The 10,764-nt window shown below is 34.8% G+C and overlaps 1 protein-coding gene across 9 annotated transcripts in view; it reads right to left on the bottom strand.

Moving 5' to 3' along the window:
• Nucleotides 1-3,966, bottom strand: part of LOC111387922 (UDP-glycosyltransferase TURAN-like) — a 10,810-nt gene extending 6,844 nt beyond the window's left edge. For 6 of the 9 annotated variants that reach the window (XM_023012549.1, XM_023012550.1, XM_023012548.1 and 3 more), the window contains exons 1-2: nucleotides 3,644-3,965; nucleotides 3,450-3,559 (exon numbers count right to left, since the gene is read on the bottom strand). Coding sequence is in view for 2 of the 9 variants with exons in the window: in XM_023012546.1 (XP_022868314.1) it covers nucleotides 3,450-3,559; nucleotides 3,644-3,707 (174 nt within the window). In the remaining 7 variants the exon portion in view is untranslated. Of the gene's footprint in view, nucleotides 1-3,449; nucleotides 3,560-3,643 lie in introns of all 9 variants that reach the window. The other 3 variants (XR_002701477.1, XR_002701476.1, XR_002701479.1) reach the window with 1 other exon arrangement.
• Nucleotides 3,967-10,764: the final 6,798 nt, after the last annotated feature.

Genomic DNA, 10,764 nt, shown 5'->3' with positions numbered 1-10,764 from the left:
TTAATATAGTTAATGTTGCTCACGGCCCATTTACTTCTTGGATGGCTCACTTTTGTGTTTCAGCCCCCTTTAACCATTAGTTGGTCCATTAGCCCACTATATTATTACACCCTAAAACTATATATTGGCCTCATTGTTGAATAAGCCGTGTGTGTGCACAAATGAAAAGAGGCAGCCGACATTTTCTCCTGTTTTCTCTCTTGAGCCTTAAAATTGAATCTGTCTTCCTCCATTCTTGGTGATTCATTGCAGCCACCATATTGTATTCTTTGTGAACACATTGAGTTGAGCAACCGAAGTAAAAATCGTTGTTTGGGTTGGAGCCATTGTTGGGTGTGTTTAATAAGGTTGAGATTGGTTCAACTGAGCCCGAAAAATCCACCATCGGACGTCGATTATTCAACATTTGGTATCAGAGCGAGGTTGCGGTGGAATTTCCGGCCAAATTCCGACCAGAAAATCGGCAGAAATCAGAAAATAAAACTGTCCAGAAAATTTTCCCAAAAATCGGATCTGCAACTTCAATTTTCGACGAATCCAGACGTCTTTTGGTGAAACAGAGGCCGAATTCGTGATCTGCAGGTGGAGGCGATGCTAGGTGGCCGACGCGTCTGGGCGGCGCGGCGTCGCGTGGCTTCTCCGGCGGTGGCGCGTGTGGGCACGTGGAGCCGATTCTGAGAAAACTGTCTTCAGGTAGTTTGTTCCTCACATTATTTCTAATATTTTTCGTGTTGGAAGTTTTCTGTTTCAGGTTACACAGAAAAAGTTGGACGATTTTACTCTTGAAAATTGAACTGCATTTCTTGGCAGGCTGCACGGTTATATTTGCTGAATCTTTAGGACGAATAGTGGTGGTCCTAAAGCAGTAAATTCGCATCTCTCTCAATTATACGGACTTAGACACATCCGCTCTGGTAAATTGGCTTAACCCATTAATTTCAGCATTAGCACGTCATCGTGTAGGGTGACAATAGGTTGGGGTTGTCATTGCTTGGCAACCATTGTTTGTGCTAGAAATTAGGAATATTTGCTCTTAATTGTTGTGATTGAGTACTTATTTTTGGATAAATTAGCGTATTGTGCTTTGTGCTAAAATTGTCGTGAAATTTCATTTGATTGGATATACCTATTTTTTTGTTGCATCGTAAATTCCGCTGTGTTGTTACTTTCGTTAGAATACCTAGACTTTACCCGTTCAAACGTTCCCTTGATCTAAGATCGCGAGTCTTAAGAAACCCTGAAAATCTAGAACGATGTATATTGCGGCGTGGGATTACTTTGTGTGATCTATTTGCCCAATTGATTGAAAAGAGGCAGCCGACATTTTCTCTTGTTTTCTCTCTTGAGCCTTAAAATTGAATCTGTCTTCCTCTATTCTTGGTGATTCATTGCAACCACCATATTATGTTTTTCGTGAACACATTGAGTTGAGCAACCGAAATAAGAATCGTTGTTTGGATTGGAGTCGTTGTTGGGTGTCTTTAATAAGGTTGAGATTGGTTCAACTGAACCCGGAAAATCCACCATCGAAGGTCGATTATTCAACATTTGGTATTTTTAATGGAAAATGTGATTTTTAAATCTGGCAACAATAAATGAAGGGTATTTTAGTCCAACAAAAGGTTTCAAAGCCATTGAAAACAATTTTCCAGCTAATTTTTCAAAAAAAAAAAAAAAGAAGCCGATGAACTTGCTTATACCTCAATCATTTTACATCTGTCTGACGCTGTTTTGGAAAAAGTAGAAAAGTTGAAACCACAAAAGATCTTTGGAAAAAGTTGAAAGATCTATATTTGTTTAAATCCACTCCCAATAAACTTTATCTTCTTGAGCGTTTCTTCAGTTTTAAAATGGATCTTTCAAAGGATCTTGATGACAATTTAGATGTTTTCAATAAACTTGTCCAAGATATTGTTAATTGTGAAGAAACCGTATCTGAAACCTACAAGGTTATAATCTTGTTTAATTCTATGCCCGGGTCATATAAGGAAGTTAAAAATCTCATTAAGTATGGTAGGAATACATTGACTCCCGAGATTGTCGTAGACTCACTTAGGAGTAAGGAGATGGAAATGAAGGCTAAAAATGAAGATAAGAGTGATGAGTCACACATGATAAGGAGTGAGATGAAGTTTAAGATAATGAATTTGGGTAGAGCTCAAAATAGTGGTGATTCGAGTGATGAAGGGCAAGGGACAGGATAAGTCCAGTGATAAACGATGTTATAGTTGTGGTAAGTCTGGACACTTTATTAGAGATTGTCCCAAGAAGAAGGATAAGTAGAAGGGTTATGTGATAGGTGAGACAAATGTGGTTGAGGGGTCGAGTTATGACCCCAGTGAGGTTTATTGAGAGAGTAAACCTAGTCACTGCATATGCATCTTGTGTGATCCTTTCAGCATGTGTGTGATTGCCTAATTTGTTGCATTTCAATTTGTTTGATAGGTGTGTTTGCATGAATTTGCGGTAATGTGATTACTTGGTGTGATCGTTTGCATGCATAGTGGGTTAGGATGCATTAGCAGTGTGTTAGATGTCTTTTGATAAAGTGGAGTATAGATATTTAGGGGTACATGGTGATTTGTACCGGGGGATGTGGAGTGTGACATTTAGATCACGAGTGGAGATGTGTAGAATCTTTTATCTGTGAAAGAGACCCTGTACACGTGGAGTGCAAGAGAGGCACTTCTATCATTTCTGTAAGGTGGAGTCCCATTATCCACGTAGGTTAGGAGAAGTGATGTAGTGATAGAGGATTATTCTTGAACTTAGGATCTATTGTGACTTGTCATTTTGATATGAGTTGTGTGATCTATTTAGTGAGCTTGGTGGGCGAAGAGAGAAGATATATGTTCTCGAGGTGGGAGTAATACGAAATGGGATATTATAAGTGTGGTGAGATCTTTCGTGAGGTCATTTGTGCATTTGTTGCATATGTGTTTGACCGTGTGCTGATTAACTTGGTGTTAATCTTTAATTCTGTGTGAACGTGAATTTGAAAAGATCTGTGTGAGATATCTTATATAATATCTTTATCGCATGATTAGTTGTTTACTGTAAGTACTTGTTTCTACTTGAGTGTAATAATATAGTGGGCTCATGGACCAACTAATGGTTAAAGGGGGCGGAACACAAATTGAGCCATCCAAAAAGTAAATGGGCCGCGAGCAACATTAACTGTATTAAGTTGCTTCAAACGACCCTCAAGTTATTTTTCGGGTTGAGTCAATTAATCGAGTGTGTTAATAAATATTTCAATCATCGGCCAAAACCTATGAAATCTAATCCGACTATCCGACACTGTTTAAAATCATCGTCCGGGATTATTTGGTATCAAAAACCCAACAATATTCAAACAAAAGCAAGTTAGTCATGAGTGACCACACCAATCTTCAAATTCAAAACTCCAAAACGCATATAAACTAAATTTTCAGTCGTGGGACGTGTACCTGACGTGCAAGGGAAAGAGCGTGGTACTGCATACGCGGGCTACGCCCAATGTCGCCGAGAACAACGATGGCAGCCCTATCTCTACGCCTGATCGGCGATTTTTTCTCTCCTAAAATCATCATTTTCCAAATAAAATATTAATTTATATGAATAACACGTGTAATGATACATATATAAATGAAAGGAAACCCACCTGCCATTAGAGAAAAGGTTGGAGAGGTCTCTGAAGAGCAAAAGGAAGGAAATTTCAACCTCATCCGGAGAGAATTCGACTGAACGTCCGAGTGCAAAATTAATCTTGAGGGTTAGGATCAGAGTCTTTTCATTTTTTGATGAATCTCCCCAATCTAGTTCATTTTCTGCAATTGAATTTATAAGTTAGATCGTGAAGCAAAAATGAATCGAAAAAGTGGATTCATATTTGTTGGATGAAGTTTTCGATTAATTGCAGAAATTTGAAAGTATTGCGCTGTAGTGCAGAAAGAGAAGCTGAACCGAAGAACGATAGGAACTGCCAGTCTACTATGGGCCATTCGTCTAAGCAAGTGAGTTGGGCCATTGTTGGGCTGTCCTTGATTCGTAGAGAGCATGCTTACGGATCTTAATGGGCATTGGGTTCTGTGGTGGGTTCAGAGAAATTGACAGCAGATAGAACACAAAGAAGCTTAGGCCCGTTTGATATGCTTTTGAGAATAAAAAATTGTTTTCGAAGATAATTTCTTGGAAGTGCTTTGTCAATTTACAAGAATTTTTGAGCTAACATCAAGAAATCGTTATGCAAGAAACAAAAGAAAAAGATAAGTCATGTTAAACAAGCTGTTAATGTTTATTCTTGAGAAATACTAAAACTTTTGTAGAACTTACAAAAATCATATCATAATTGAAAAATAAATGATTAAATGTCATAATTGGAAATTATAGGAGATGGGTTTTTTAAGTTCCAATTTCAAAAATCATGTTTAAGGATTGTTTGTAAGAAAATCAAGCGTTAATTCCACATTTTAACATTAATAATAATATTATAAAATTAAATTAATCTATTTACCCACCCTACTTTCATCCACCCTAACAAATTTCACTCCCAAATCCTATTTTATTTTCCCATCTCCCTTCTCTCTCTATATCTCACTATTCTCTCTTCTTTCTCTTTACCACACACCACCAGTAGAGGAATCGTCGCGCGCCTCACAACAACGTTGCTCTGAGATCAATGAATCACTGCGAAGCAACACTATGGGCGTCGTATGATGCCAGATGAGTCGCTTTTAAGAACGACATTGTTCATTATCGTTGCAGCAGTTGGTGGTGATTTCAAGAAACAACGATTTGGTTCAAAGTAATGGTTGGCAGAAGGATGTGTTATGGTGGATGAAGTCGATGGACTAGAGTTTAGCGAAGCTTAGAGCCACCTCACCACTACCACCCTAAAACTTCAACTAAGCGGCATATGTTTGATTGGCAAAGATGGTGGAGTTGGGGTGAGAGAGGGATGAAAAGTGTTTTAAGGCCAACTATTTGGGCGTTTCTTACCAACTATTGGTGTTGGTGTTGGTGTTGGTGTTGGTGTTGATGGTAGGGTCTAGTCGGGTGTATTTGTGACTAACTATTTACGTTCTTGTGACATACTCATAGATAAAAAGCGTTTTACGACCAACTGCTTGTGTGTTTCTAACCAATTATTAGTGTTGGTGTTGGTGTTGGTGTTGGTGTTGATAGTCGGGGTGGGGTCGGGTAGGGTGCAATGGGAGTGGGATGAAGAGCATTTGTGATCGATTATTTAGATATTCCCAATATACTATTTTGATTAATTTGTAACCAATAAATAATATTTGACTCATAAAATGAATAACTTGTGATTAATAAATAATATGTAACCCCAAAAATGTGAGATTGCAGCTAAAATTGTACTAATTACTCACAATTTGTTAAATTGTAAATAATTAATTTGATAATTTGTGATTGATTAATAACTTGTGACCAATTAATTCAATGATTTGTCATCATGAAATAAGTTATGACTTATAGAATTTGTAATGATTGATAAATAATGCGTAACCTATTAATTTGATAATTTGTGACCAATAAATGTCACATATAAAAATTTTGATTTGTGATCGAGTACGTAAATGTGATCATAAGTTATATAGTATTGTGGTTTTAATATATCTAATTGATAAAATATTTTTAATTATTTATTTTATTATGACTTGATTTTTCAAGTTCTAAAATTTATTTATTGATTTTGAAACTGTACATTTTAACTACCTTAAATATATGGTATCCCTTTAGCAAATTAGGTATATGTTCTCACCTCAATTCTGATGATGGCATACCTAAGACACGTGTTATTTGGCTTTGTTCCGACAATCCGAAAGTTGAATTTTTTTTTGTGGTAATTACACAAAACTCTAGGATTAAAATCATGAATTCCAAAATAAGATTTGTAGTTTCATCTTTCAAAAATCAGATATCTTATTTTAATTAAAATTTTTATAAAATAAATATATATAACCCTACACACCCCAAACTTTAATCAATTCCCACTATCCATATTTCTCCAAACCATCGCCTCACTTCTTCTCTCTTTACAGTCTACACACAACCATCACCTCCGGCAGCCTTGTCCTCACCTTTCTGTCGTCGCCGCCACCCGCTGTTGTCGCCCACCCCATCATCCACCCCTAGCCCATTTCACCTTAGAAGGAGTGCCGACCAGAAGAAGCGGGAATCATAGTGAGTTTTGTGGCTGTGAAATGAGCAGTATTTTGCGAAGCAGATCCATCCACTTACCTAGGCGACTCTTCACAGATCCGTCGCGACAGTGACATGAGCAGTGTTTGTGTTTTGGCGATTTTGTTGTGGTGTCTGTGATGTTTTTGTGCGGTTTGTGTGGTGGTGGGGCTGGCGATTGGGTGGGTAACAGCTTTGCATTGTGTTTGTATGATGATGGTGATTGTTGTGACCAATTAATTTGATAATTTGCAATGAATAAATGAGCTGTGACCAATAAAAGTTGATTCTGTGATCAATGAATAATCTGTGATCTAAAAAAAAAATTATTCGTGACCCAAAAATAATATGTGACCTATGAAAATTTTTATTTGTGACCGAAAAAAGTTGTGACCAATAAATTGATAAGTTGTAACTAAAAATTAATCGTGACCAATTAATATAATAATTTGAAATGAATATATAAGTTGTGACCAATAAAAGTTTTGATTTTGTGACTAATGAATAATTTGCGACCTATAAAAAATTTTATTCGTGATCGAAAAATAATATGTGACCCATAAAAATTTTTATTTGTGATCGAAAAATAAGTTATGACTATTAAATTGATAAGTTGTGACTAGAAATTAATTTGTGATTAATTAATTTTTTGATTTGTGATCGATAAACAAACTGTGACCTTCAAAATTTTTGAATTGTGATTGTAAAATAATTTGTGACATAAAATTTTTGATTTGTGACCAAAAAGTAATAAATTAGTAATTAAATTGTTAATTCGTGACCAAATTGTATAGATCTATAACCTAAATATATTAAATTAATTAAATAATTAATTAAATCATAAATAAATTTAAATAAAAATCTGATTTTTGAATTTTGAAACTTATTTTCTTAATTTTGAAATATATCATACTTAATTTCTTGAAATTTTCCCTTTTATTTTTTATTTTTTCCTTTTTTTGCCAAAAATATCATTTTTTTTCCTTTAAACAATCTTTTCCAGAAAAAAAAAAAACATCAATTACAGTGACAAGAACTAACACCAAATTTTCGCCGCACGAGTTGCGATCTTCACACAGCTTCTCAGTTCTCATAGTGTCTAGTTGAATGATCACATTCGCGCCAACGAAATAATATGCACATTAGGGATCCCAATACCTCAATTTAAACTTTTTTTTTTCTTTATACGAAAGCATTATGTAAAATTAGTCAATTAAATTGTTGGTAAATAAAGCCATGATAATGACTTATCCCACCAAGGCACCAACTTGATGTTTTCGGGTCTTTATCCCGACAAGGGCAAAGGGGAGATTCTTCCACACACGTTCACTTAAAGATAATTAAAGTTGAAAAAAGATAAAATAATAATTACGTAAATGCAAATGGGGTACACTGTTATACCTCGTTTGACTCCGATTAATTTTCATTCTATTACATTTCATTTTTCTCCTTCTATTTTCAATCACGCAATCTTCTATAAAATAATATTATACGTAAATCGAAAATTTTTCCTTATATTTCAACCACTCATTTTTCAAAAAGACATTATTCTATCCATTAATTTTTCCATACATTGGGAGCCAAACGAGGTCTTAATTATTTCGTCGTCCCTGTGATGAGGTAGCAAAGATTATAAGTTGCATATTAAAAAGAAAAAATGAAAAGGAAATTGCCACCTTTAGTCCGAAACTTTTGGCACATGTTACTATTCCACCGTCAATCTTCTTTTTTGGTATCCGATACCACAACCTTTTAGTTAATTGCAAATTACGTCCCTAGAAACAGATTCAGTGAAAGATGGCAAAAATAACATATATTATCAAATTTAAGTTGTTCAAATATAATTTTTTCTACACATTTCGTAAAATTTATAATTTTTCATTTACTTGTTATTCGCACATTTTATAAGTTTTAGGACTTATAATCACTTCAACGTTAGAAGTAACAACAATGTTATGATGATCGAATTTTTTTGACATAAAGGATTATCGACACTCACAATGGGAGGGAGTCCATTTTTTATGAATATTTTTATTCACTCGGAATCCACAGCATGTGAGAAGATGTCAACCATTATATCAAAAAAATTCGGACAAATCAATTTAATCCCAAAAGCAATACCAGACGAGGGTTTTTTTTTTTTTTTTTGGTTAAATCATGGAAAGAACCATGTGGTGTAATTTATGTACCTTCTGAGAATAAAGGGGCTGAAACAACCTTGGAAAAAGCAACTTCATAAAAGGATCCCAAATTTCGTTTTATTTACAATACTGCCATTTGCGTAAGACTTTTGGTGGACCATGCGTGGATCGCCCATAGATCCTCAACAATTCCGTGGGGAGATTTTGATTCGAACAAGTGTCTCTCTCTTTAATTAAACGTATTTCAATAAAATAATAGGAAAAATTGCAGTCAAGGTACCAAATCTTTCGTTTATTAGCAGATTTTACCCAAACCTTTCATTTGTACCATGTGAGTGTCAAACCTTTAAAAAATTCGCATTCCAAGTCCAAATTGAAGATTTCCGTTAGTTTGACCACCAAAATCATGAGTTGACTACAAAAATTAAAAATTTAATAATTTGAGCACATAAAACAAGGGTAAAATCGTCATTTTACCATTTTAATATAAAAGAAAAAAAAAGGGAAAATGGGTCACCTCCTTCGCAAACCCCCCGACACCCAATCCCAACAAAACAATCCACCATTGTCGTTGCAGTTGACTACAAAAATTAAAAATTTAATAATTTGAGCACATAAAACAAGGGTAAAATCGTCATTTTACCATTTTAATATAAAAGAAAAAAAAGGGAAAATGGGTCACCTCCTTCACAAACCCCCCGACACCCAATCCCAACAAAACAATCCACCATTGTCGTTGCAATACCACCACCCACTGTCGATTGCCTCAGCCACCCACCATCGCATCCCATAGCCATAGCTACAGCCACCCCCACCAAATGAATCTACCATTTTCTCCCTCAAGAACGACCATCCATGCCATTTAACTAAATTCAACCATTTCTCAAACCACAATCCATCCCCATTTCTCAAGCCACAAACTCATATTAGTAAAGAAATCGGGTGTTATAGATGTGAAATTGTTGTTGAGCAGGAGGGGCTGAAGCGAAGATAATTTATTTTAGCTTCCTTGGAGGACTCTTTATTCAATTTGCTTCTCAAAATGTTGTCTCTGCTGAGAAATGGGGTGATCGGAACTTCATCATATTGGCAATTCACGGTGAAGCTGTAACGCCCCGAATTCTAATAACCCAAAACGTTACGAAACATGAATATACCTTGAAATAAACAGTTTTAATATAACGAGAAATTCTGTAAAAGATTGAATAACATTTAATCAAAAGATAAATTTAAATATGCGGAACGTTTTGGGTTATAACGAAAATTTATAATGCACTCACAATTGGGTCAAAAATGAATAACCCATTATTAGTTCTAGTATTTTTGAAAATTAATATACTTCATGACGAGGATCCGTTGGTCCAATAGCAAATCCATCCACCGTCGTCCAACATACTAATTATTACCTGAAAATTGTAAATAACGGGATGAGTATAACGAATTATACTCAATGAGATACTTGCTACTCCACATTCAAGTCAAACATGAAATTACAAATAAATTATTTTACCAACATAACATGAGAATTATCACACCATGACAAATGATAATTCTAGCAAGCACTGCAAAATAACGTGAAGGCTAAATTGTGCCTTGAAAATAACGTGAAGGCTAAATTGTGCCTTAAAATGTATCATGATATCTCCCAAAGGAGCCTGAATTGAAGTAATTAAATTCATAATAACGTATTTGAAAAGATGTGGAAAACTCACTAATAGCACTGAGTATCTCACCTTTTGAAGATGAAAGTGGAGAATAAAATTGCAAAAATGTGATTGCAATTCCAAAACCTTAAAAAATCTAAATAATATGGAGGAATATTTTAAAGAGGGAGAGGTAATGGACGTGTAGTAGAATGTGATTTTAGTGCTCTATTTATACTGTTGAAGTCGGGTAATCACGTGGGGGAAGTGGAATTTCAGCAATATTTAAATTCGTATTTCATGCAATCTTCTGAGAAATTGATTCATAATTCCATATTGATATAGTATGACTGGAGATTAATTATTGGTTTTCTATCAATTTCTATATCAATTACAATTACAACAAGGAAATGATAGGCATTACATTACATGACTTTTACACGTGGACGGGGAAAACAAATCTGCCTCCTATTTGCATAATTTACTCTAATACAAACATCTTAAATTGTCAATCTCCTAATGGCCGAAAATTATAAAATATATGCTTATTAATTAAATTAGAATTTCAGTCCAATCTTCCCAAAATTTGTTCCAATTAGGGAACACAATGATTACTAATTATATGGACACGTGAAAGTTGTAATGAAATGCATGGGTTACTCATGTACTAAAGTCTAACATCAAATAATTCAAATTCCTTTGATTTGCATTTAACTAAATTTGTAAGCAGGAATTACGTTTTAATTGATTACCTCTTAATTAAAAATGTATAATTATTAATACTTAACATAAAGACTTTG

The sequence above is a fragment of the Olea europaea genome, unplaced genomic scaffold (assembly GCF_002742605.1).
Source record: "Olea europaea var. sylvestris unplaced genomic scaffold, O_europaea_v1 scaffold437, whole genome shotgun sequence".
Classification (NCBI taxonomy): Eukaryota; Viridiplantae; Streptophyta; class Magnoliopsida; order Lamiales; family Oleaceae; genus Olea; species Olea europaea.
This window is presented reverse-complemented; position numbering and strand designations above follow the sequence as displayed.